Here is a 26,797-nt window from a genome sequence, read left to right as displayed (position 1 = left end):
ATTTCTTTATCCATTCATCAGTTGATGGACATTTAGGCTCTTTCCATGATTTGGCTATTGTTGAGAGTGCTGCTATGAACATTGGGGTACAAGTGCCCCTATGCATCAGTACTCCTGTGTCCCTTGGATAAATTCCTAGCAGTGCTACTGCTGGGTCATAGGGTAGGTCTATTTTTAATTTTTTGAGGAACCTCCACACTGCTTTCCAGAGCGGTTGCACCAATTTGCATTCCCACCAACAGTGCAAGAGGGTTCCCGTTTCTCCACATCCTCTCCAGCATCTATAGTCTCCCGATTTGTTCACTTTGGCCACTCTGACTGGCGTGAGGTGATACCTGAGTGTGGTTTTGATTTGTATTTCCCTGATAAGGAGCGACGCTGAACATCTTTTCATGTGCCTGTTGGCCATCCGGATGTCTTCTTTAGAGAAGTGTCTATTCATGTTTTCTGCCCATTTCTTCACTGGGTTATTTGCTTTTCGGGTGTGGAGTTTGGTGAGCTCTTTATAGATTTTGGATACTAGCCCTTTGTCCGATATGTCATTTGCAAATATCTTTTCCCATTCCGTTGGTTGCCTTTTAGTTTTGTTGGTTGTTTCCTTTGCTGTGCAGAAGCTTTTTATCTTCATAAGGTCCCAGTAATTCACTTTTGCTTTTAATTCCCTTGCCTTTGGGGATGTGTCGAGTAAGAGACTGGTACGGCTGAGGTCAGAGAGGACTTTTCCTGCTTTCTCCTCTAAGGCTTTGATGGTTTCCTGTGTCACATTCAGGTCCTTTATCCATTTTGAGTTTATTTTTGTGAATGGTGTGAGAAAGTGGTCTAGTTTCAACCTTCTGCATGTTGCTGTCCAGTTCTCCCAGCACCATTTGTTAAAGAGACTGTCTTTTTTCCATTGGATGTTCTTTCCTGCTTTGTCAAAGATGAGTTGGCCATACGTTTGTGGGTCTAGTTCTGGGGTTTCTATGCTATTCCATTGGTCTATGTGTCTGTTTTTGTGCCAATACCATGCTGTCTTGATGATGACAGCTTTGGAGTAGAGGCTAAAGTCTGGGAATGTGATGCCTCCCGCTTTGGTCTTCTTCTTCAAAATTACTTTGGCTATTCGGGGCCTTTTGTGGTTCCAAATGAATTTTAGGATTGCTTGTTCTAGTTTCGAGAAGAATGCTGGTGCAATTTTTTTTCCTTTTTTTTTTTTATATATGAAATTTATTGTCAAATTGGTTTCCATACAACACCCAGTGCTCATCCCAAAAGGTGCCCTCCTCAATACCCATCACCCACCCTCTCCTCCCTCCCACCCCCCATCAACCCTCAGTTTGCTCTCAGTTCTCAACAGTCTCTTATGCTTTGGCTCTCTCCCACTCTAACCTTTTTTTTTTTTTCCTTCCCCTCCCCCATGGGTTCCTGTTAAGTTTCTCAGGATCCACATAAGAGTGAAACCATTCGGACAAAGGGCTAGTATCCAAAATCTATAAAGAGCTCACCAAACTCCACACCCGAAATGCTGGTGCAATTTTGATTGGGATTGCATTGAATGTGTAGATAGCTTTGGATAGTATTGACATTTTGACAATATTTATTCTTCCAATCCATGAGCAGGGAATGTCTTTCCATTTCTTTAAATCTTCTTCAATTACCTTCATAAGCTTTCTATAGTTTTCAGCATACAGACCCTTTACATCTTTGGTTAGATTTATCCCTAAGTATTTTATGCTTCTTGGTGTAATTGTGAACGGGATCAGTTTCTTTATTTGTCTTTCTGTTGCTTCATTGTTAGTGTATAAGAATGCAACTGATTTCTGTACATTGATTTTGTATCCTGCAACTTTGCTGAATTCATGTATCAGTTCTAGCAGACTTTTGGTGGAGTCTATCGGATTTTCCATGTATAATATCATGTCATCTGCAAAAAGCGAAAGCTTAACTTCATCTTTGCCAATTTGGATGCCTTTGATTTCCTTTTGTTGTCTGATTGCTGATGCTAGAACTTCCAGCACTATGTTAAACAACAGCGGTGAGAGTGGGCATCCCTGTCGTGTTCCTGATCTCAGGGAAAAAGCTCTCAGTTTTTCCCCGTTGAGGATGATGTTAGTTGTGGGCTTTTCAGAAATGGCTTTTATGATCTTTAAGTATGTTCCTTCTATCCCGACTTTCTCAAGGGTTTTGATTAAGAAAGGGTGCTGGATTTTGTCAAAGGCCTTTTCTGCATCGATTGACAGGATCATATGGTTTTTCTCTTTTTTTTTTTTTGTTAATGTGATGTATCACGTTGATTGATTTGCGAATGTTGAACCAGCCCTGCATCCCAGGAATGAATCCCACTTGATCATGGTGAATAATTCTTTTTATATGCCGTTGAATTCGATTTGCTAGTATCTTATTGAGAATTTTTGCATCCATATTCATCAGGGATATTGGCCTGTAGTTATCTTTTTTTCCTGGGTCTCTGTCTGGTTTAGGAATCAAAGTAATACTGGCTTCATAGAATGAGTCTGGACGTTTTCTTTCCCTTTCTATTTCTTGGAATAGCTTGAGAAGGATAGGTATTATCTCTGCTTTAAACGTCTGGTAGAACTCCCCTGGGAAGCCATCTGGTCCTGGACTCTTATTTATTGGGAGATTTTTGATACCCGATTCAATTTCTTCGCTGGTGATGGGTCTGTTCAAGCTTTCTATTTCCTCCTGATTGAGTTTTGGAAGAGTGTGGGTGTTCAGGAATTTGTCCATTTCTTCCAGGTTGTCCAATTTGTTGGCATATAATTTTTCATAGTATCCCCTGATAATTGTTTGTATCTCTGAGGGATTGGTTGTAATAATTCCATTTTCATTCATGAGTTTATCTATTTGGGTCATCTCCCTTTTCTTTTTGAGAAGCCTGGCTAGAGGTTTGTCAATTTTGTTTATTTTTTCAAAAAACCAACTCTTGGTTTCGTTGATCTGCTCTACAGTTTTTTTAGATTCTATATTGTTTATTTCTGCTATGATCTTTATTATTTCTCTTCTTCTGCTGGGTTTAGGCTGCCTTTGCTGTTCTGCTTCTATTTCCTTTAGGTGTGCTGTTAGATTTTGTAGTTGGGATTTTTCTTGTTTCTTGAGATAGGCCTGGATTGCAATGTATTTTCCTCTCAGGACTGCCTTCGCTGCGTCCCAAAGCGTTTGGATTGTTGTATTTTCATTTTCATTTGTTTCCATATATTTTTTAATTTCTTCTCTAATTGCCTGGTTGACCCACTCCTTCGTTAGTAGGGTGTTCTTTAACCTCCATGCTTTTGGAGGTTTTCCAGACTTTTTTCTGTGGTTGATTTCAAGCTTCATAGCATTGTGGTCTGAAAGTATGCATGGTATGATTTCAATTCTTGTAAACTTATGAAGGGCTGTTTTGTGACCCAGTATATGATCTATCTTGGAGAATGTTCCATGTGCACTCGAGAAGAAAGTCTATTCTGTTGCTTTGGGATGCAGAGTTGTAAATATATCTGTCAAGTCCATCTGATCCAATGTCTCATTCAGGGCCCTTGTGTCTTTATTGACCATGTGTCTAGATGATCTATCCATTTCTGTAAGTGGGGTGTTAAAGTCCCCTGCAATTACCACATTCTTATCAATAAGGTTGCTTATGTTTATGAGTAATTGTTTTATATATTTGGGCGCTCCGGTATTCGGCGCATAGACATTTATAATTGTTAGCTCTTCCTGATGGATAGACCCTGTCACTATTATATAATGTCCTTCTTCATCTCTTGTTAGAGCCTTTCATTTAAAGTCTAGTTTGTCTGATATAAGTATGGCTACTCCAGCTTTCTTTTGGCTTCCAGTAGCATGATAAATAGTTCTCCATCCCCTCACTCTCAATCTAAAGGTGTCCTCAGGTCTAAAATGAGTCTCTTCTGGACAGCAAAGAGATCGGTCTTGTTTTTTTATCCATTCTGATACCCTATGTCTTTTGGTTGGCGCATTTAATCCATTTACATTCAGTGTTATTATAGAAAGGTATGAGTTTGGAGTCATTGTGATGTCTGTATGTTTTATGCTTGTAGTGATGTCTCTGGTACTTTGTCTCACAGGGTCCCCCTTAGGATCTCTTGTAGGGCTGGTTTAGTGGTGACAAATTCCTTCAGTTTTTGTTTGTTTGGGAAGACCTTTATCTCTCCTTCTATTCTAAATGACAGGCTTGCTGGATAAAGGATTCTCGGCTGCATATTTTTTCTGTCTAGCACACTGAAAATCTCGTGCCAATTCTTTCTGGCCTGCCAAGTTTCAAAAGAGAGATCAGTCACGAGCCTTATAGGTCTCCCTTTATATGTGAGGGCACGTTTACACGTGGGCACGTTTGCTGCCTTCAGAATTTTCTCTTTATCCTTGTATTTTGCCAGTTTCACTATGATATGTCGTGCAGAAGATCGATTCAAGTTACGTCTGAAGGGAGTTCTCTGTGCCTCTTGGATTTCAATGCCTTTTTCCTTCCCCACTTCAGGGAAGTTCTCAGCTATTATTTCTTCAAGTACCCCTTCAGCACCTTTCCCTCTCTCTTCCTCCTCTGGGATACCAATTATGCATATATTATTTCATTTTAGTGTATCCCTTAGTTCTCTAATTTTCCCCTCATACTCCTGGATTTTTTTATCTCTCTTTTTCTCAGCTTCCTTTTTCCATAACTTTATCTTCTAGTTCACCTATTCTCTCCTCTGCCTCTTCAATCCGAGCCGTGGTGGTTTCCATTTTGTTATGCATTTCGTTTAAAGCGTTTTTCAGCTCCTCGTGACTGTTCCTTAGTCCCTTGATCTCTGTAGCAAGAGATTCTCTGCTGTCCTCTATACTGTTTTCAAGCCCAGCGATTAATTTTATGACTATTATTCTAAATTCACTTTCTGTTATATTATTTAAATCCTTTTTGATCAGCTCATTAGCTGTTGTTATTTCCTGGAGATTCTTCTGAGGGGAATTCTTCCACTTGGTCATTTTGGATAGTCCCTGGCATGGTGAGGACCTGCAGGGCACTTCCCCTGTGCTGTGGTGTATAGCTGGAGTTGGTGGGCGGAGCCGCAGTCAGACCTGATGTCTGCCCCCAGCCCACCGCTGTGTCCACAGTCAGACTGGTGTGTGCCTTCTCTTCCCCTCTCCTAGGGGCGGGATTCACTGTGGGGTGGGGTGGCCTGTCTGGGCTACTTGCACACTGCCAGGCTTGTGATGCTGGGGATCTGGCGTCTTAGCTGGGGTGGGTAGGCAAGTTGCACAGGGGCAGGAGGGGCAGGCTTAGCTTGCTTCTCCTTAGGTGATCCACTTCAGGAGGGGCCCTGTGGCAGCAGGAGGGAGTCAGATCCGCTGCCAGAGTTTTGGCTCTGCAGAAGCGCAGAGTTGGGTGTTTGAGCGGAGCGAGCAAGTTCCCTGGCAGGAACTGGTTCTCTTTGGGATTTTGGCTGGGGGATTGGTGGGGAGATGGCGCCGGTGAGCGCCTTTGTTCCCCACCAAACTGAGCTCTGTTTTCAGGGGGCTCAGCAGCTCTCCTTCCCTTTGTCCTCCAGCCTTCCCGCTTTCTGAGCAGAGATGTTAACTTATGACCTCCCAGACGCTAAGTCGTGCTTGCTGTTGGAACACAGTCTGTCAGGCCCCTCCGCTTTTTGCAAGCTAGACTCGGGGGCTCTGCTTGGCTGGCGAGCCGCCCCTCTGCCCCAGCTCCCTCCCGCCAGTCCGTGGAGCGCTCACCACCTCGCCGCCCTTCCTACCCTCTTCCGTGGGCCTCTCGTCTGTGCTTGGCTCCGGCGACTCCGTTCTGCTAATCCTCTGGCAGTTTTCTGGGTTATTTAGGCAGGTGTAGGTGGAATCTAAGTGATCAGCAGGACGTGCGGTGAGCCCAGCGTCCCCCCTGCCGCCATCTTCCCCGATTTTCTCAGTCTGTGCTTTTTAATAAAGGGATGGATACTTGGCTGAGAAGAAGGTCTAGGAAAAGGGGGGTTGTGAAAAAAGGATTTATAGATTTTCTGATAGCATATGGTAGATAACTCCATCTCAGATGGCCTTGTCTTCTACTGTTTTGCATATACCTACCACCCAAGTAGGCGGGCAGGAGATAGGGACTATAGATATGTATTCTATGCCCTAAAATAGATGATGTAGGGAGTTTTCAGAAATTTAAGCTCTTCTTTGTAGTAACATTTTAAAATCCTGCTGGGCTTTGAGGAATATTTGTCATTAACAGAGTTAAGATCATGAAAGTTGAGAAACCAAGAAAAGAATTCTTTACCTTTTTCCATCCTTAGCAGTTAATTTTAAGGCAGAGAGAGAGAAAATCTGAGTGTGATATATATGTGTGTGTATGTATGAATTGCCTTGTTTTTGAAGAGCTTTAGATCTTCTGAGGTTGAAATGAGGCAAACAAAAATAAAGCCAAACTTTATATGCATACATTCCTTCTCTCATGTTTCTCTGGACTCTACTTTGCATCCTTTCTAACTGTATGGCCATGATTAGGTTAAATATATTCCTATCTGGAAGAAGGCATAAGTCTGCCTGCTTCAGATTTCTATTATAAATAGTATGGTGGCCTACAGGGGATAGAAGGATCTAGGGTATAAACTATGAAACAAAAAACAACAGTGGTGATGAAGCCAGTCTGGAAACAGATAAATTACAGTGAGCCTTTTAAGATCTCTCTAGCTGAAATAACCTTAAAACAGAGAAAAAATATATTTAATGACTAACATTATATATTTGAAATGTGCAGGTTGGACAGCATTTGGACTTGGAATGAAAAAATAAGAGGTTACATTCATGGATAACCAACAAGATAAGGCTGTTGTTGCCTCAGCCAATGGAGAAAACACTCTGATTAATGGGGTCAAAGAAAATGGTAAGAGAATTTAATTATAGTATATACCACCTCTCCTAGTGGTCCTTTGGTGTTACTACACCAAATAGATTTTTAGTATCTACAAAATTGGAGTAGGTTAAGTCTAGGGTGCCTTTGAGATTGATATTAATCCTAAATTTTATTCCACCAGATTTCTAACTGGGCTAGAAGAGTCTCCAAGAGCTATTTAATCCAACCACTGTGCTCTTGCAAATCATCTCTGTCAGATGAATACGTTCCTCAAAATTCCTAGTGAATTAGGCTTGGAACATCTAGATTCAGAGGAGCTGCTAGAACAGAGGTCTGATTGATAGGACTAAGCTTTATAGATTGAAACCATAAATATCCCATCTGAGCATTTTCCCACCCTGGAATCCTTAACTTTCCAATTGATCAAGCAGTCCAATTATTTCCCAGTTTCTGAGGAGAGAGCTCTGTGTCTAAAGAAAAAGCTGAATCTAAAGAAATACTATTTTTCACTTTCATGAATGTTCAATATAAAATCAGCGTTGTTCTTTAACTTTGTAGTTTCTAGTTCTAAAGCTAGAGAAGCTGAACCTTAGTTTATATAAGATCAAGTACCAGAAACTGATCTAGGGAAAGAGTGGTCTAATGAGTAGTGGTCTAAGACCTTTAACTTTATTTCTGTCATTTCTTTCCCTTTTCTCCAGATTCAGAGGACCAAGATGTGGCAATGAAGTCATTTGCAGCTCTAGAAGCTGCTGCACCAATCCAGCCTATACCAGTGGTTCAAAAAGAGACCCTAATGTATCCCAGGGGTCTCCTGCCTCTGCCTTCTAAGAAATCCTGTATGCAGAGCCCCCCATCTCCTTTGGGCCTAATTGAAGCACCTGAGCATGCTGCTAATAGTGCTTCTGTGAATGCCATCTCCCTTACATCTGGTGTTACAAAAGGCCTGCATACATGGTCACTGCCCAGTGAATGTGAGAAAGCTCCATTTGCCATAATGGAGCCTGCAGGCATGTCAGCTCTGAATGGGGACTGCCTCATGCAGCCAAGTCGGACTTGTTTGGGCTGCTTCATGGAATCAAAGGATGCAGTAGATCCTGAGCCAGGGATCAGTCTGAAAGTTGGTGATCTAAATAAGGATTATGAAACCTGTGCAGTCTCTGATATAGGGATTCAGTGTATTAATGCTGGAGAAAGCATGAAATATGGAGAGCAGCTGCTTTCAGACCAGCTCCTAGGCTTCCCCCTGCACAAATCAAGGGCAGGGGAAAAACGAGAAGCTGAGAAATCTGACATCGACTTGGAGGATCCAGCTCAGAAAAGTTATTATGAGGCATTACTGTTAGACAAGTGTAATACAGAAGAGGCTTTGCTGGCAAATTCCAATCAAGATTGGGGTTACTTTGAGACTTTCATTAGTGAGAGTAAGATTGAACTGCTTGACCTCTGTTCCAAAAATGAGCTGTCCGTCAACTTATTCTCAGAAGAAGATGTGGATAACTACATGTTCGATGATGATGAGTCAACACTGGGCAGTGATGTCTGTTCCTTGAAAATTCGATATGAGTCCTTCCAGGACAATGTTCGAGACAAGACCACCCTTCTAATGCAGGAGGATGCCCAATTCAACTTTTTTCCCAGTGTCTTTACTACTTGCCCCAAACGGGAGTCTAAGAGTGGGGTTTTGAAGCAGAACAGCGATCTTTCCCAATTCAAGGTTCCTGATGTGAACATCATCTGGGGGGAGGAGGATAAAAACTTGGACAAGAAGAAAGGCAAAGAAGAGGGACAGGAAGACAAGGGTGTAGAGAAAAAAGATGAAAAGGATAATGGAGAAAAATTTGCCTTAAATAAACCATGCAGTGGGACTGAAGTAGGGCAATTTAAGAATCCAAAGCAGGGTCATCTTGCTAATTCCTTGGAGGCATCAGGGAATTTCAGTGATGACAGTTCCTTAATTGAGGTCTCTTATGATGCCATGGGGGAGATCAAGGACTGTAGCCGCTATATGGCTCGGGACACTAATTCTGGCAACTCCTCCTCCCAGCAGAACTATGGTCTACGAGCCAAGAGAAAAGTCAGGTATAGTGAAGATTATCTATATGACGTTGACTCACTAGAGGGTGAAAAAGTAAATGAGAGGAAGGAATGGTTGCCAGGTGGTTCCAAAGAGGAAGATGATGATGAATGGTGTCCCAAAAAGAGAAGAAAAGTAACCCGTAAGGAGCCCCCTGTTATTATCAAATATATCATCATCAATCGCTTTAAAGGTGAGAAGAACATGCTGGTGAAGTTGGGTAGGGTAGATTCCAGTGAGACAACAGTGAATTTGAGTGAAAATCAGCTCAACAAATATGCCAAGCTTGCCCCCTTGAAGGGCTTCTGGCAAAAGAAGAAAAAACAGAGAAATAGCAACATTGACTCCAACAAGACACCCTTATGCCAAAAACAAAACTTTGAACCAGGTAGCTTTGAGGTGTCATTCCTGCCACCTGCTCGCAAACGAAAATCTAAACTTGGCAACAGGCACAGGATTCAAAGAATCCCATCTGTGGAAACTTCAGCAAGTGGTAAGCAAATTTCATTCTGCAGTGATCAGAGGCAAGCTTGTACTCGTAAAGAAGATGGAGCCATGAAAGGTACACTAAAGTCAGCACCTCTGGCTGTCCCCAGCTGTGCAAATGGATCACATCTAAATGACATTACAGGCCCTGACTCAGTGAAAGTCAAAGCCCAAGATGCAGGATTTAAGGGGCCAGAGAGGAAAGTGCTCAACAAAATCAAATTTAAAAGTGAAGCCAGGTTAAAATCCAAGAAAATCAAAGCTGGTCAAGAAAGCAAGTCAGTTGTTCAAATGAGCCCTCTTTTGGAAGATCAATCATCTACACCTAATTTAAAGAATGAAGCTATTCCTGGGACTTCAAACAGTTCTCATCTATCTGAATTTCATGAGGCAAAGGTTGCCAAGAATTCTACTTTCTTACCAACCACCTGCTCTTCTGAAATGCCTCTATCATCTGCTAATGTTGCCACCAGTATACCTGTTATCCCTGGAGGGTATCTGCAGACATTGTTAGATGCTTCTGACTTGTCAAATAATACTGGTATATCATACTTTGCTCACCATTCTCCAGAGCAAAATGAAAGCAGCCTCACTCAAACAGAAAAATCATTTGTGCCTCTTCAGCCTGCCCAGGACTGTGTGCTTTCCTCACCCTCTGAGTCTGAGCTACAGCAGTCATCCCAAAACTTCAAAATGGAATCAAACAACTATGGAAATGTGTGGCCCAACAAACCTACTTCTGGCCCCCAGGAATTCATGGCTGAAGTCTCAAGGGAGATAGCTCCAACACAATCTAATGAATTTGGAGTCTCCCAAGTAGTCTCCATGGAAAATAACCTCACATCTACAACATACAATCGAATCTGCCTCAGTAGTGGTGGCAGTAATTGCAACAAGGTCCTATATGCCTCTGTACAAGACACTCAGCTCCCATCTGATGACTCTTATCAATTATGTCACTTTAATAATGGAGAGATATGCTTTCCTTTCCAGCAGGGCCCAGCCAATATGGATGATGATCGGCTCTTTAGCTTTGATTCAATGGCCCAACTCTCTGTCAACTCAAGCAATTATTGTTCCTTAAGCTTGAAGTCCTGTGAAAAGGATGGTGATGATGATATTACTGATGACTTCCTGGCCCATTGCAGCCCCAAGCTGGTTATCCAGCAGAGCATTGATGAGATAACACCATTAAAGGAGTCCACTGACCTCCTGGATATCTCCAACTTCACTCCTGACAAATTCCGCCACTCTTCTCTCTCAGAAGTGTCCCCACCTGACACCCCCAGTCTTTCCCCTCAAATTACCAGATGTGAGAGTATTAAGACACTAGGAACACTGAAGGGGTTTCAAGAGGGTGTCCCAGGACCATTGGGCAACATGGAGAAAATCAAGTGGGACTGCAGTACCCTTTCACGGCAGGTCCAAGTGGATGATGGATTTACTTTAAATAACCATCAGTTTCAGTTCCATATGTTCAATGATGAGGATTCTGTCAGTCTTCTCCAAAAAACCCCTTGCTTATCAGCATTTAATGATCCATCTGGTCAAATGAGTACTAACAACAAAGTGTCAAAATCAAGAAAGAAAAGTTCACCCAGCAAGAGTGGGGCTCTGAACCAAAGCTCTTCTCAGAAAAACACCAGGAAAAAATCTCTCAAAGCCAACAACAAAGGAATTGAAAAGCCACCTGGAAAAACCTCCCGCCAGGCCCCTAAGTCAACAAAGAAAGGGAAATACACGGCTGCAATCAATGGAGAGAAAATGCAAGTTGGCATTGGCCGTGGAGGAGGCCAAATCAACAACATATCCTCCACAGGAAAGACATTGACCGAATGTATCCAACACGGTGGCCCTGTGGCCTCTATGAAGATGCCAACTCAAAAGGGACTTTCTGGAGATTGGGCTCTGGGGAAGGAGAGTAACCCAGGATGGAGCGACATGAACATGAGCACGAACACCAATAGCCTCCTTGATGATGACCAACGGGAATTTCAAGAGCCTTCCTATATCTTGTCTAACATTGCCTCTGGTATGGCAGATGTACAGAGGTTCATGATGGCCTCCATAGAGCCCCTTTGGGAACCCATGGAACACCATGGAGACCCCAACATATTCTACTCCCCTGAGTCCAATAGTCTAAAATTAAAAACCCTTAAAATATTGGCTGGGACACCACAGGAATCTAAGAAAAAGGTCAACAGTGGGTCCCCAGGAGGCACTAAGAATCACAGGTCCATCAAGGGTGTGAGTAAAAGCAATGGGAAAGCAACAATAGGTGATCCTGGTCGTGCAAACATGCATGGTTATGAGGACTCTCGCTCTGCCTTCTATGATAAAAAGTGTAATAACCTGAGCACTTTAGGCAATAATGGACCAACACACAAAAAGTTATATCGTCACAAATCCAGCTCCAAGGCCCTGAGAGATGAGAAGTGTAAGGGAAAGTGCGTGGAGCGAGAACAGGTCCACAAGGATGAGGCTGGGACAGCTTCTTTTGAAAAACTGAGGTAATACTACACCAAAATGGCTGAGATGATGTACCCTTAGCTTTCCTACAACCTGCTAAGCCCACAGTCCCTCATTTTTTCCCTCTTGAAAGCAAAAGTTTGCATGAAAGAAACTGTCACATTCCCTTCTTTTTCAAATTAAAAAGAAAAAAGTGCATGAAAATCCCTATACCTTTAAGCCACACAAAAGATTGGGCAATTTTGTTGTGGCTTAGCTAGGGATAAACTCTAACAAGTCTACTTTTTCTGCTATTCTGCATTGGTTTTTACTAATTGAGAAAATAGAACTAAAATATGCTCTTGAGTGATTTTGGGAAGGGAAGGGCTTTGCAGTAAAAAAAAAAAAAAAAGTTTTGAACAACAGAATCAAAAAGGCATATAGACAAAAGGTCAAGATCATTTAAGCAAAAAGAGCATAATTTGGGGGGAAAAAACAGTCTCATTGTGTGGCAATTAGGAGTGCTTTCTAGTGCCCCCTGCTATTTGTATCTATCTATCTCTGCATTATACAGCATTTAGTATGATGTAAACAAATTTAGATGGTATGATCCCTTTGTGGGACATACACTAAAGCTAACTAAGGTGGCATAAATTGTTTGGTTTTTCTGCAGGGATTCCGACTACAATCTCCTAAAAGCAGAAACAGCATTTTGGGTTTTACCTGTGTTTGAAGAAGAAACTCACATTTTCCAGAAAGACATTTGATGTTTGTGTTTTATTTCTTTCAAAATATGCCTTGTGGTATGTATGTTGACATGTAAGTGCTTAAAGAAGAGATTTTTGAAGTGTGGGAATAAGTATTTGGAAGCAAACTTTAATCTGATGTTCTATGTAAAAGACTTCAAAAAGTCATACAGTTGCACAAGTAGTTTATGCACTATTTACCCAAGGGAGAAAAAAGGAAAACATTGTGCCAAACTACAAACAAGTGACTGTATTGTATATATTTTTACTTCTATATCAACATTTGTTTGTATTTGGGGAGCTTGTCCCTCTTGATTTACTAGAAACATTCCAGTGATTCTTGCTATTAACCACCCCCACTTATGTGGATAGCACCTATAGATCACAGTGGAAAAAATGTTGTGTTACACAATTTACCAAAACTTAAAGGATACTGTTTGAAATGTGCCAAATTTTCTTACCTCATCTCACAGATTCACCCCACAGTTTAAATCTCATTAATGAATTTAAATATGTGTGTGTGTGTGTGTGTGTGTGTGTACACACACACACACACACACACACACATATATATGCACATACATTATTTTGAAATTTTAAACTCTACTGTCCTGTGTGGAAACATAAGCAATTAAATAAGGCACAATAAAGTTTTGTTTGTTCCATCGTCTAATGGTTAAATTGTTGGAAAAGTCTGGAAGTCATAACAGCTAAGTCCATCAGGGACCTAATATATGCATTCACAGAACCTTTTACAAGGAAACAAAACAGCTGCTTTAAAGTTTGTTTTCTAAAAGCAAAATCTGTAGCTGAAAATTATTTAAAGTGCAAAGTTATATTGCTGATACTTTATATCTCAGTTTTATATATTTTATAATAGTCTGGGATAAATTATAAAATAGCTATAAAATCAACACTAATGATAAATGAAGTACATAGATTGCTTTTATTTAAGTACTTTCATAAATGTTCATAAATGTGCACTCATATCAAGGCTTTAGTGTTCTTTAAGTGTTTAATCTTGCAATGCCAATGTCATTTAAAGAAAATGTTAAGGCATCTCAGTTCAACTCCTATGAGTTACGTACATATATTAGATAAGCTGAGCAATTTGTGGTAACAACTAATCAGGGCCATATATACTGAGTCTGAGGGGGGACTAGTATTTGATGCCAAACACTAAACTTAAATTTCAATTTTTTATATAAATTTTTGAAATCACATTTTTATTTAGCCCTTCCCCCTTTTGTCTTTAATTTCACAGCCCCAACATCTCTCACGACTAGCTTTTTATTCCCCTTTATTCACCGCTTGACTTCTAACATTTGATCTATTTTCCTTGCACAGTTGAAGGACTATGTGTCTGATGACTGATGCATTATGGCACAGATGAGATAATGGATGTAAAAGCGCTTTGTAGATCGTAAAGTGCTATACAGATATAGGGGATTAATATTATTAATGTTGTTGGTTGTTGTTGTTGTTACTCTTACTATTCTTACTAATACTGTTACTAACCTATTAACTTGTGAATATATAGGCTGTGGGTGGGAGGGTGGAGAATAAGTGGGTGGGGGAAAGGGAGATTAAAAAAAAAAAACGAAGATGTTTCAAAAGGAAACATTTAAGCAAAATATAAACCTACCTAGTCATTGCCACCTAAATATATTCACAGAGAAGCAACATTTGAAAGTAGTCAGAGAGAAATGGAAGGAAGCCTGTCACATATATAAGTATACACACTTCCCAGTCCTTGATTCCTTTCACCAGCCTGCTCTACTACTTATAGCTAGGTAGTAAAATGAACAAGCCTGTGTTCTTGATGGTGTGATTGTGTGTGTCTATGGGGATGAGTGGGTGAGGAGCATTTTGTGAGGCTGCTTCAGGCCTGTTCCTAGGTTTTGATGCTCTGTGTGCAGTGAGTCTTAGACAATTACTTAGTGGAAAGGCACCAGATGAAACATGTCTCCTACTCTACAGCTGCCATCCAGAAGGGAAAATAATCAAACTGGAACACTTTCTTCTATTTCTCCACTCTGATAGCTAGCTGTTTATACTTAATGCTATGGCTGGTTCTTAGGAACTAGTTTTTGTTTTGTTTTTGTTTTTGTTTGTTCTGCTTTGCCGCTAAATTTTGGTTTGGAATCTCTATCTGTATTATGATCCCCAAGACTCCAGACCTCAAAATCACTTACAGGAATGGAGTGCTCTCTATGTAACCAAAAGGTGGCAATTAAAGAAGAAATAAATAAAATGTTCCATGGGTACAATGTGTTTATAAAATAAATATGGGAACAGTTGTCCCAGTTTTTCTCAGTATCAGTTCAGCTTTGGAAAATGGGGTAGGGGTGGGATAGAAGGACAGCCTGAAATTTTGGAAAGAGTTTCCTTGTCATAACTTGCTATTATGAGTCCTTTGGAATGGATACTCTTTTAGTTGCTCCTATGGAGCCCATTAGGGGCCAATTCTAGGGCATGGTTCATCCCTTTCTCCGAAGAGAATTGACATTTTAAAGTACCGTTTTTACTGACTGAAGAGAACTGACATTTTAAAGTACCATTTTTAATGGCCTACAGTGCATTATATGTTTTTAACACATATATTAGTGACTTGTAATCAATCATTTTGTACTAACACATAACAAGAAACTCAGTTTTATTAATGAGCAATAGGACAAAGCAGAAGATGCTTATTCTCTTAATTTCACTTAATATCCTCTCAGTACATTATGTGCTGAGCTCTTCAGTTTTTGTGGCTTTTTTGGTCCTGTCACTGCTCACAATTTTTTTTTCTTCCTGTCACAACATAGTAGGCCTGAATTTTGGAGATCCTTTATTCGACCATCTGCCTTAGTGGAGTGAGGACCACTGATACAAAAATAGTGTCTTGCCCTGTCACTGATAATTCAAGTCAGATGTATGAAATTTTCCTTGGTCTGAAATTCCTGATTGTCACTTCCTTCTAGACTCTCCTCTCTGATTCTTATTACTGCCTCCTCAACATAATCCCATTTAATCTTTACTTTCCTGGAAATGGTGTTCTCCATTATTCTTTCTATCTAATTTCAGTCCTTGGTCTTAGAATTTTTCTTATTTTATAATCTTATATTCCACCTACCGAAAGTGTCAGAGTTTAAGAACCTTAGCCAGGCTACTTCTGGAATTTCAGAGGGCAATCTTCTCAATCTTAATACCTTTAATTGTCTTGACCACTTTCAAATCTTATTTTAAATACACACACACACACACACACACACACACACAGAATTATATCACATGACTGAGGAAAGTTGGAAACGCCTTTTCCTTGAAGGTAAAAATCTCTCTGATCCCCTTTCAGTCCTGGTTAGGTGCTAGACTATGTGGAGCAGGGTGCTGAAACAGTAGCCTTGACCAAGATTCTTCGAGACTTTGGGGGTTATGTTTGGGCTGTGATAACTTGCTTAAACCAGTGGCCTCTCCAGCGTCTCATATACCAGCTTCCTCACATATGCTGCTTCCTCTCAGCTTTCTCTTCTGACTTCTTGTTATTCTGTGCAATTATGTGTTAAGGCCTTACCTTATCCTAAATCTTTTCAAACCTCCTGCACTACCTTGATCATCACTTCTTTAGCCATCTCCCTGAAGTCTTTGGTGCTAGGTGGGCTTTTGTGACAACTTTCACCTTCTCTGACCTTTTTCCTTGCTGAGAAGCATCTGTATGTGTGCAGGGGGGAGGGAGGGGAAGGGAGGGGATTAAGCATGTGTGTAAGAGAGAGAAGCATAAAGGATGCTTCAAAAGCTGTAAACAGCTCTGGATAGCACCCTATGTCCTGTTATGTGAGGTTTCGCAGTTCTAGTGAATTTCTGTTTTACTGGGTCCTGATGAGCATTTACTCCATAAAGGAGAAAGACCACATCCAAGGACCTCTTAACCAAGCTTGCTCTTACCAAGCTGAGTCAGTCTGATGCAGATCTGCCATATCTTCAATTTACAGATGCTCTCAGAACAGTTCCAAGAATTGAAGAGAGCTGAGTTTCTTCCCCAAAGAGGAGAATGGAGCACTAGCTAGTCCTAACTAGTGCTATAACTGTGTTTGTTTTCTCCTGGATTTTTAAGAAGTTATCTAATTACAGGTGATTTTTTTTATTTATGATTTTTCAATGATTGCTTATTATAGGAATATGTCCTTTTTATGAAATAAAACTAATATGAGATTTACTTTCTAATCATAAAATTCATGAAGCCCACCATTATGTTTAGAAACACTTTACTAAAACACTTTAGTAACTAGGGATAAATAAGTATCTTGTCAACACAATGTAGGCCAGGAATTTTTGTAAGTTTCTCAAGGACCCAAATAAAGAAGAAACAATTTTAGCTGGACTGTTTAACTTGGGAAACACTGTCATCAACTTGAAGGTCCTCAGCCAGCATGGGATTATTTTGATGGCAGTACACAGGCTACCCTGTAAGGTACATTTTACTCAGAGCATTAAACAGTAGCTACATTCATGAAACAGAGTTCCCATTGCAGCTATGTGATACTTGAGATGTACTCTTGGTTTCAGAATCATAACTAAGAGATGAAACATTGGAGAAGGACAATGTAAAAGAAAGAGGCTTAGTACAAAGCTTACGGTGTGAATGAGGCTTTAAAAATCAGTATCTAGGTAAATAAAAAAGAAACACTCAATATAAAATGGAAAGAATGTCTATCCATCTGTCAGGCTCAGTGGTTTCTGAGTGTTCGACATCCCCTTCAAAAGGAAGAAAGATGTTTAAATCATTCTGCCTCTTTCAGAGAAACCTGGTTTTATAGTACAAAAGGAAAGGCTTAGAATGAAAACTGGAAGAGGCCTTTTGTTTTTTACTCCCAGTGAGGAGGGTAGAAAGCTTAAAATGCTCTACTGGGATACCTGTAGCACTGACTAGAGTTTGCTGCCTACAGAGTTTTGAATGTACTAGTCCTTAATTTAATTTCCATAAAACTGAATGCACCTCTTTAGTAAATTACTGATTTATGGTGCTAAAGAAACTATTGTCTCCATTTTCTCCTCTCCCAAGCCCTTTAAACATTTAAGAAAATTTAAAATAAACATGTTAGAGGCCCTTTTTATGAATGTAACCTAAGTTTTTGTTTGACATATGACACTGCAACTTTAAGATGTTAGGAAATTGTTTGCCTTTTTTTCTTTCAGAGTTAAGCTTTATAAATAATCTGTAGAGTCAATTGAGGTATAAAGCTTAAGGATCACTCTTAAGACGCCTACAAAATCTTGTATATTTTTAAGTGTGCCAATTTGTAACATATTTTGTAAGTGTATATTTTTCTTAGAAAAGTGCTGTGAAGTGTCTGTATGTGAGAGTTTTCCTTTTTCTGCACCACTGGGTGCTAATAAAAGGATATTTACTTCAAAGTTTCTGGTTTTAGAAACCATAATACAAAGAAAAAATACACTTTTGTTGGGAATTTTGTAACACAAAACATGTTGTGAAAGAGTGTAGTGATCTTGTGCAAATGAAAATGAACATTTGTGAGCTTCTTGCTGTTTTATAGATTTTCTTGTAAATTATTCTTGTAACACCTCTGGTTTTGTTGTTCTTGTTGAAAAGGTTTTAAATATTTGTGACTGAGTGTATGGTGAAACTGTCATAATGTACCTAGCTGAGTTTTGTTATTGTTTATGGAATAAATAAAAAGAAAAGTTTAAAAAATACTGCTTTGGAATCGTATGTAATAGAAATCAAACCATTTCTAAATAAATTCTATGTCCCAAATAAAAAGTTCTTCATTGCCTAGAAATTGATGGAGCTAGAGAGTATTATGCTAAGTTAAGTCCATCAAAGACATATACCATATGATTTCACTCATATGTGGAATTTAAGAAACAAAACAAATGAACAAAGGGGGAAAAGAGAGAGAGGCAAACCAAGAAACGGACTCTTAACTATAGAGAACAAACTGATGGTTACCAGAGGTTAGGTGGGTGGGGAGATGGGTTAAATAGGTGATGGGGATTAAGGAGCACACTTGTGATGAACACTGGGTGATGTATGGAAGTATTGAATCACTGTATTGTACACCTGAAACTAATATTACACTGTATGTTAAATAACTGGAATTTAAATAAAAACTTAAAAAAAGTTCTTTGCTGTCTAGAGCAGTGTTTCTCAAACTATCCGTGGTGAAGGACCAATTTTTTTTTTCTCCATCCATCACAGACTGATACTAGTATAAAACAAAATAGGAATAAATTTCTTTAAAATTGAAATGGAGAAAAAGATATACAAAATAAAAAGTCTAATGTGTTTGATTCAAAATGTAAAATTACATTTCAAAGCAAACATAACAGGGAAAATTGCAAAGACTTAGTACCCTATTTGAGACAAGTCCACTGATCAATGTCAAACTGCCATAGAAACCTCTAACCATGATTTGAGTAACACTTTGAGTAGGAGCAACAGCATTACTATCATCTGGAAACTTGTTAGGAATGCTGTATTCCAAGTCCTACACCAATTCTACTGAATCAGAATCTGAATTTTAAGATTCCTAGATGATTTATATACATGTTAAGGTTTGAGAAACACTGGGCTAGAGATTTTTGCAGGAGATTCTTCTGCCCTCAAATTGGGGAATCATTTTCTAGTGTGTCCTGCCTTCAAAGACCTTAGAAAAATTGGTGTCCTTGTTTTGTGGTCCAGATGGATTCTTTAGAAATGTAGTCCTCTCAAAGTGTTAAAGCTGTTTATTGAAAATGATAAATGCTAATTTTCTTGGCACCCCAAAAATTTCAGATTTTCTATAATTCCCTACAATTCCTATGTCATTTTACTTACCACACATCCAAAGACCCTGTCTCCTTTAATCAGGACTTCCTCAAGCTCTATACCCACTGTGCTCAGTATTTTAATATTGGCTGTGTCTAGAAAAACTAGACTTTGCTCCCAAGTGCCCAGATCATGTGATCCACCCATCAGAGCCTGGAGCCCTGACTAACCATAGGAAGGCCATTGTAGCACACACAACTCAAGAGCCGCTTCTTGGTTTTAAATATCACTACTCAAAGAAATTGAAAAATGTGTATGAGGGAATAACCCTCTATTCTCACTGGATGATCTCATTCACTTCTACCGCTTCAACTACCTCCTAGATTTTTGCAAATCTCTCCTGAGTTCCTAGCCTATATTTCCAGCTATAGGCTGGCTATTGCCACTTGGACGTTCTACGAATTCCTCAGACTTAGCTATTCAAGATAGTTTCATAAACCTTTTACCCTCTGAATATGCTTTAGCTCAGTGAATTATGCTGCCATTCATCCAATCAGTGACCCAAGCCAGAGAGCAAGGTTCACCAGCGACTCCTTTATCTCCCATCCTCACATTCAATTGGTTACTCTTAATTCTCCTGCCTTTCTATCCCCAGTGGCACTGCCTTAATTTAACCTTCATGGTATTTCACGTGGATTATTGCAAAATTGTCTTAATTCAGTGATTACCAGACTTAGATTTCATACCTGGATATTTTCAAGTAAGGAGAAAAAAATGGAGTCTCTACAGAGCTGCCAACTTTTTATTTTGTTCAATAAAGTCACTTTTAAATCTATGAAAAACTATTATCAATTCATAGAAGATCATTTTAACACCAAAATACAATGAGGCAGTGCTTTATTAAATATACACTATGCTCTCTTTTTCTCTTCATCATGGACCATAAGAGACTGAAACCAATCTCTCAACCCCTTACTTTAAAGAGTAAAAAGAAATTTTGAGTTTCAGTGCTAAAGGAGTGGGGGAGGATAAAGAATGAGGGGCAGAACAGTTAAAGCCCCCAGAATTGGACCGCTCTAATGTTGTGGAGCTTTATTTTTCCCAATTTCAATGAATTCCCTATGTGATGAAGATTAAAAGTGTATATTCTTCACTCTGTGCATGATTCAAAAGTGTATTCTGGTGAACATGGCCCTAGAGAAAGATTTTTCTTGAACTAAACTAAAATAGCAGGGTTGGAGTAGTTGAGTGGTTCCATTTTTTTCCCAGTAGGTTTACATCCCTTTTTTCTTTTTTGGCAAAAGTTGAGAAAGTACCAGGGCTTAGGGGGAAGAGGGTAGGTCCTTTGACTAAAGACATTTGATCTGGGGTGCCTGGGTGGCTCAGTCAGTTAAGCATCCGACTCTTGATTTCAGCTCATGTCATGATTGATTTCAGTCAGTTATGGTCCACTCATGGTTTGTGAGTTCGAACCCAGTGTCGGGCTCTGTGCTGGCAGTGCAGAGCCTGCTTGAGATTCTCTCTCCCTCTCTCTCTACCCTTCCCTGCTTGCTCTCTCTCTCAAAATAAATAAATAAATTTTTTAAAAATTTAAAGACATTTGATCTGTCTTGGAGTTGAGCTTTTGATGGACTTAGTTTAGGGGAGGAGTGATTATGACACTGTTTTAATACAGTATTCTATTTAAAGTACTTGGATTTGTGGTTATTAAACTTTTCAGGCTACATACCACTTGGATAATCTAATGAAATCAATGGGCCTTTTCCTCGGGAAAATTAACATACTCAAATTTTTTCATAAAATTTCCAAGGACTCACAGATTAGGAATTTCTCTATGAAGGGCATCAATTTTCCAACACGTCATCCCCACATTATAATGGGGTTTCTTAGTATATCTCCTCTTCTCCACTGACCCCAGATAATATTATCATTTATTTATTGCCTACTATTTGCCAGGAATTTCACATGAATTATAATTTCTCACAACAAACCTGCAAGACAGGTAACTTTCCTATTCTACATTTAAGTAAATTGGGACACAGACAGGTGAAATAAACTTTCTCAAGATACACAACAGTTCTCAAAGATCTTCACTACAGCTGACCTCCATGCTTGCCCCATCACAAGCCCATGCCTCCAGCTCAAGACATTTATTTCTAGCATAAACAATATTGTCTATAACACTTCAAAAATATGATGATAAGTTTCAATAAATGAATATTTTTTACTCAATAAATATTTGACTCTGTATCAGGTATTGTGCTAGATGCTAAGAAAACAAATAAATAAATGTAAAGCACATGACTTTCCTTTTATGAGCCCACAGATAAAACATAGAGGTACAATTTAATAATTGAAATAGAAAAACACTCACTGATCAATTTAAGTTGAATAATCACATGTAAAGTAACTAATGATTTGCTGTTCTTAAGCACTTGAGAAGAAAAAATCCTCCATCCATTGTTATAGAGGAACTAATATCACAAAATGTCACTCCCAGTAACCAATATCTCACCTTCTACCTTTCCCTTATTTTGGAATCAGAGTTGAGTGTGAGCCTAGATCCACCACTTACCAGCTATGTGATTTGGGACAAATTATTTAAGTATATTTGTACCCCAGAGTCTCTGCCCAAAAAAACCCTAGTATAACAAGACTATTGCTCCCATAGTCTTAATTTTTAATATCATACTTGTGAACTCTTGGCACCAAGTGGGCAGTTGGGTAATACTTAGGACTATTGTTTAACAGATGTGAAGAGCATTTTCCTAATAGCTCCTAGTTTGATTCCTTAGAAATGACTCCAGCTTGCTACCCTGAAATGTTTGTTTTTTTTATTAGGCTACAAACTAAGAAAATGAGTAAACTTGTAGCACAAAGAGCCTTTGATCTTTATTTGGAGAAAGATGTCATTTTAAAGATAAAATTAAGAGTCATTACATTTAACATATAATAATATGTTTAATAATTGCATGTAAAAGATATAATTATATGGATAATAGTTTCTTCATTAGATTTAATTTATTATTAGTGGCAGAGTGAGATAGTTTAAAAGTTCTAAATTATTAATCAAGATACCTGGGTTCTATTCCTGGCTTTGCCACTAAGTTGGTTATAAGAACTTGGACAAGTCATTTCCCTTCTGGGTCTCAATTTCCCCATTTGGAAAATAGCTTAGCATTTAAGAGCATGGAGTGTGATGTAGACTGCCTGGGATTAAATTCAAGTTTATCCTCTAGCTAACAATAAGACCTACCTCAATTTCTCCATGAATAAAATGAGAATAATTATGATACCTATCTCAAAGTACTTGAGGGAGAATTAGGTGAGATAATACATTAAAAAAACATTTAAAATAATGGCTGGTACATATATAAAATGCTCAATAAATATTAGCTATTATTATATTGGAGGACTATAAAATGCTCAATAAATATTAGCTATTATTATATTGGAGGACCCTTCCTTTTAATTTAAAACCCATGATTCAATGTATCATCTGGGCTGCTGTTACAAAAGTAGAAATTACTGAATTAACTATGGACATATGTTCATGAATCAATTCATTAATTCAACAAACTATTATTTAGCACCTACTATGTGCCAGGAACTGTGCTGGGTACTGAGAATGTCATAGTAAGCAAAATGGGACTTTGACTCTCTCCTCATAAAACATATATTATTCCAAAAAAATCACTTGGATAGTGAACATATATTTTAAAACTGAAATAAAAACTCTGAAAGAAAGGAATATACTTTTTTGTGAGAATCGCTGACAAAAAACTTGACTCAATACTGGGACTGACACCCTAAGGATGAGTAGGATTTACCTAGTTCAAAGGGAAGATGGAGGTGAGAACAGGGCACATCCCAGAAGTGCTACATGAAAAGGTCGTTTGGCAAGAAGAAGATGGAAATAGAAGACTGCCAGTGTAGCTAGAAAACAGTAGAGAGATGAAGTCAAAAAGCAATGCTCCATGTGTTCCAATTTGGTCGCATTTTACAGAAATTCTAATTAGGCAAACTTCAGATTGTACAATACAAAACATTGAGAGTTTGACTACGTGCAACTTTTTAAATAGTTCAGATAAAAACTTTATTAGAAAAAGCATAATTGATTTCAAAATGGACAGGTATGTGAAAAATAGGCTGTTATGTCATTGCCACATTTCAGTACCATTTTAGACATTAAATGGAAATGCCTTCCATCATGTGTAAGAATTATAACAATTTTGAATTATGCTAAACCTCTCACAAACACACTCACATAAAATGCAGAGAGACCTCACTTATCTTTGGTTTTGAGTTAATCTCACTGGACCTAATTTGCATCCTCTCAAAGTTGGCCCTCGAAGTGCCCTCCTAGTTCAGGCATTGTTTCTAACTTTAAAATGCATAAACATTTATGTACAATAACTTATATCCGTCCAACTTAATATATAAAACTATGCTGAATCTTACAATATTTAAAATATGCATCTGTTTCTATATATTTTCTCAAAGAGTTCCGGAAAAAAAATAAAACTATCACTTTGCATTTTACAAGAGAATTACTCAAATAACAACTTGATCACTAGGGCCCTCAAAAATTTGAGTGTTGAGGATTGACTTTGCCTCAGATTTTTAGAAAACAAACACATATTCCTTTATATTGTAAAATTTAAATTTAAAGGAGAAAACATATTCTCACTATATAAGTTCATGTTATGCAGCTACAAGTTTGCAGATATCAAAAGATCTTTTTACCACTTCAAATTTAAACTGCTTACAAATAGTTTTAAAGTATTAAAATTACTCATTGAGGAGGATATCAGCTGTGGGTTTTTCCTAGATGAACTTTATTATGTTAAGGTATGTTTACTCCATCACTACTTTCATGATTTTTATCATAAATAGATGTACTTGGTCAATTGCTTTTTCTGCATCTATTGAAATGACCATATGATTTTTATCCTTCCTTTTATCAATGTGATGCATCACACTGATTTGTGAATATGGAGCCACCCTTGCATCCCAGGAATAAATCCCACTTGATCATGGTGAATGATTTTTTTAATGTATTGTTGCATTCAGTTTGCTAGTATTTTATTGAGGATTTTTGCATCCATGTTCATCAGGGATATTGGCTTATAGTTCCCCTTTTTAGTGGTGTCCCATATGGTTTTGGTATCAGGATAATGCTGGCCTCATAGAATGAATTGGGAAGTTTTCTTTCCTTTTCTGTTTTTTGGAATAGTGTGAGAAGAATGAGTATTAACTCTTCTTTAAATGTTTGGTAGAACTACCCTGTGACGCCATCTGTCCTTGGACTTTGTTGGGAGATTCTTGATTACTAATTACAGTTTTTTCTGGTTATTAGTGTGTTCAGGTTTTTTATTTCTTTCTGTTTCAGTGTTTATAGTTTATATGTTTCTAGGAATTTATCCATTTCTTCCAGGTTGTCCTGGAAGACAAATGTAGGCATATAATTTTTCATAATATTCTCTTATAATTGATTGTATTTCTGTGCTGTTGGCTGTTATTTCTCCTCTGTCATTGGTAATTTTATTTATTTGGGTCCTTTAACTTTTCTTTGTGTAAGTCTGCCTAGAGGTTTATTAATGCTATTAATGTTTTCAAAGAACAAGCTCTTGACTTCATTGAACAGTTCTACTGTTTTCACTTTCTATATTGTTATTATTTCCCTTTCTCTGCTGTCTTTAGTCTTCATTTATCGTTTTTTTTTTTCTAGCTCCTTTAGATGTAAGGTTGAGTTGAGATTTTCCTTGCTTCTTGAGTTGGACCTGTATTGTTATATATTTTTCCTCTTAGGACTGCTTGTGCTGCATCCCAAAGGTTTTGAATCATTGTGTTTTCATTTTCAATTGTTTCATGTATTTTTGTATATTATTCTTTGATTTTTTGGTTGACCCATTCATTATTTAGGAGCATGTTGTTTAGCCTCTATATATTTGTGGCCTTTCCAAATGTTTTCTCATGGTTGACTCCCAGTTTCATAGCATTATGGTCAGAAAAGGTGCATGGTATGAACTCAATCTGTTTGTATTTGTTCAGGCCTGTTATGTAAACTAATAGGTGATCTATTCTGGAGAATATTCCATGTGTGCTTGAAAAGAATGTGTATTCTGAGAGGGGTGTTAAAATTATTGTGTAGTAGGAGGACCCTAGGCTTGTCTTATCCCTTAAACACAACTAAATAACTATCAAATCATTCTGAATACCCAAGAAATCAACCTGAAGACTGACAGAACAAATTGCAATACTAGAGGAAGAGAAGAGGCCACAACAAGAAAGGTAGGAAGTTTGGAGACATTGTTTGAGGGAGAAAGAGATTATGTCTGCTGTGGAGGGAAGGGGACCCTGGCTGCAGAGAAAAGTGAGAGAGAGTAAAACACACGGGGATACACACAAGGAGAACACTTCCTCAAAACCATTAGTTGGAGAAATAAGAGGTTCAGCTTTTTGTGAGTTTTTGTAACCAGTGGGGCTCAAAGACTTGAGTTTCATTTTATTTTATTTTTGGAAAGAGAGGAAGAAAGCGAGCATGGGAGGGGCAGAGAGAGAGAGGGAGAGATAGAATCTTAAGTGGGCTCCACACCCAGCACAGAGCCCAGTGTGGGGCTTGATCCCATCACCATGAGATCCTAACTTGAGCCAAAATTAAAGGTTGAGTGCTTAACGGACTAAGCCATGCAAGTGCCCCAAAGACTTGAGTTTTAAAGGTCAGCAAGCTTAGCTGGGATAGAGCCCTACTCCTGGAGAGAAAGCAGGCAAACAATCCTGGGGCCAGTGGTGTGATCGGAGGATCATCTAAGGCACATGGAGAGAAACTTTTCACTCTTCTTGGGGCACATTTATAAGAGGTAGAGTTCACAGAGATGTCTCTCTGGGAACAGAAAAGCCATTGGGCACCATTTCCCTTCCTTGCCCTTTGGCATAAGCACAGAGACACCTGCTGAGGGTAGCTAACCTGGACACTGCCTGTTTAGCCTGCTTTGTTCCAAATCACATGCCCTTGTGCTCTGGTGCAACTGTCTTTCTCAGGCAAAGCTGCATCTGTCCCAGTGCAATGAGACACTACCCCCAGAAAACCAGCACAAACACAGCAGGCAAGCAACTCAGAGACTGTACTAAAACAGCAACCTGAAAAATACCTGGAATGCACAAGGAGATATTATTTGCTTTTCTGGTAGTGCTTCCTTTAGAGCAGCAAACACAGAGACTCCTCTTCAGGGAAAAAGGAGCTTGTTTGCGCCATTTACCTCCCCCATCTCAGAATAAGCACAAACCCACCTGCAGTAACTAGCACAGCACTGACACTGGCTGCCTGACCTGTTAACACCAAGTCCCCTCCCCCCCACCTCATGCTCTGCTAGCATGGCTTTTCTCAGGCAAGTGTGCCTCAGTCCCTGCACAGGAGGCCTCTTCCCCAGAAGTCAAGTGGAAACCCACACACACATCATGTCTAC

General features: G+C 39.0%; 1 protein-coding gene across 1 annotated transcript in view; it reads left to right on the top strand.

Moving 5' to 3' along the window:
- The window catches only part of NEXMIF (neurite extension and migration factor), a 189,339-nt gene extending 175,226 nt beyond the window's left edge, over positions 1-14,113 (top strand). Inside the window, exons 2-4 of the mRNA XM_040467204.1 lie at positions 6,722-6,847; positions 7,519-11,890; positions 12,502-14,113. Coding sequence (XP_040323138.1) covers positions 6,769-6,847; positions 7,519-11,890; positions 12,502-12,595 — 4,545 coding nt within the window. The 5' untranslated portion in view covers positions 6,722-6,768 and the 3' untranslated portion in view covers positions 12,596-14,113. The remainder of the gene's footprint in view (positions 1-6,721; positions 6,848-7,518; positions 11,891-12,501) is intronic.
- The last annotated feature ends 12,684 nt before the right edge of the window (positions 14,114-26,797 follow it).

The sequence above is a fragment of the Herpailurus yagouaroundi genome, unplaced genomic scaffold, assembly GCF_014898765.1.
Source record: "Herpailurus yagouaroundi ecotype Mexico unplaced genomic scaffold, PumYag 67375, whole genome shotgun sequence".
NCBI classification, from domain to species: Eukaryota; Metazoa; Chordata; class Mammalia; order Carnivora; family Felidae; genus Herpailurus; species Herpailurus yagouaroundi.
Note: the sequence above shows the minus strand (reverse complement) of the source record. Positions and strands in the feature narration are given on the sequence as shown.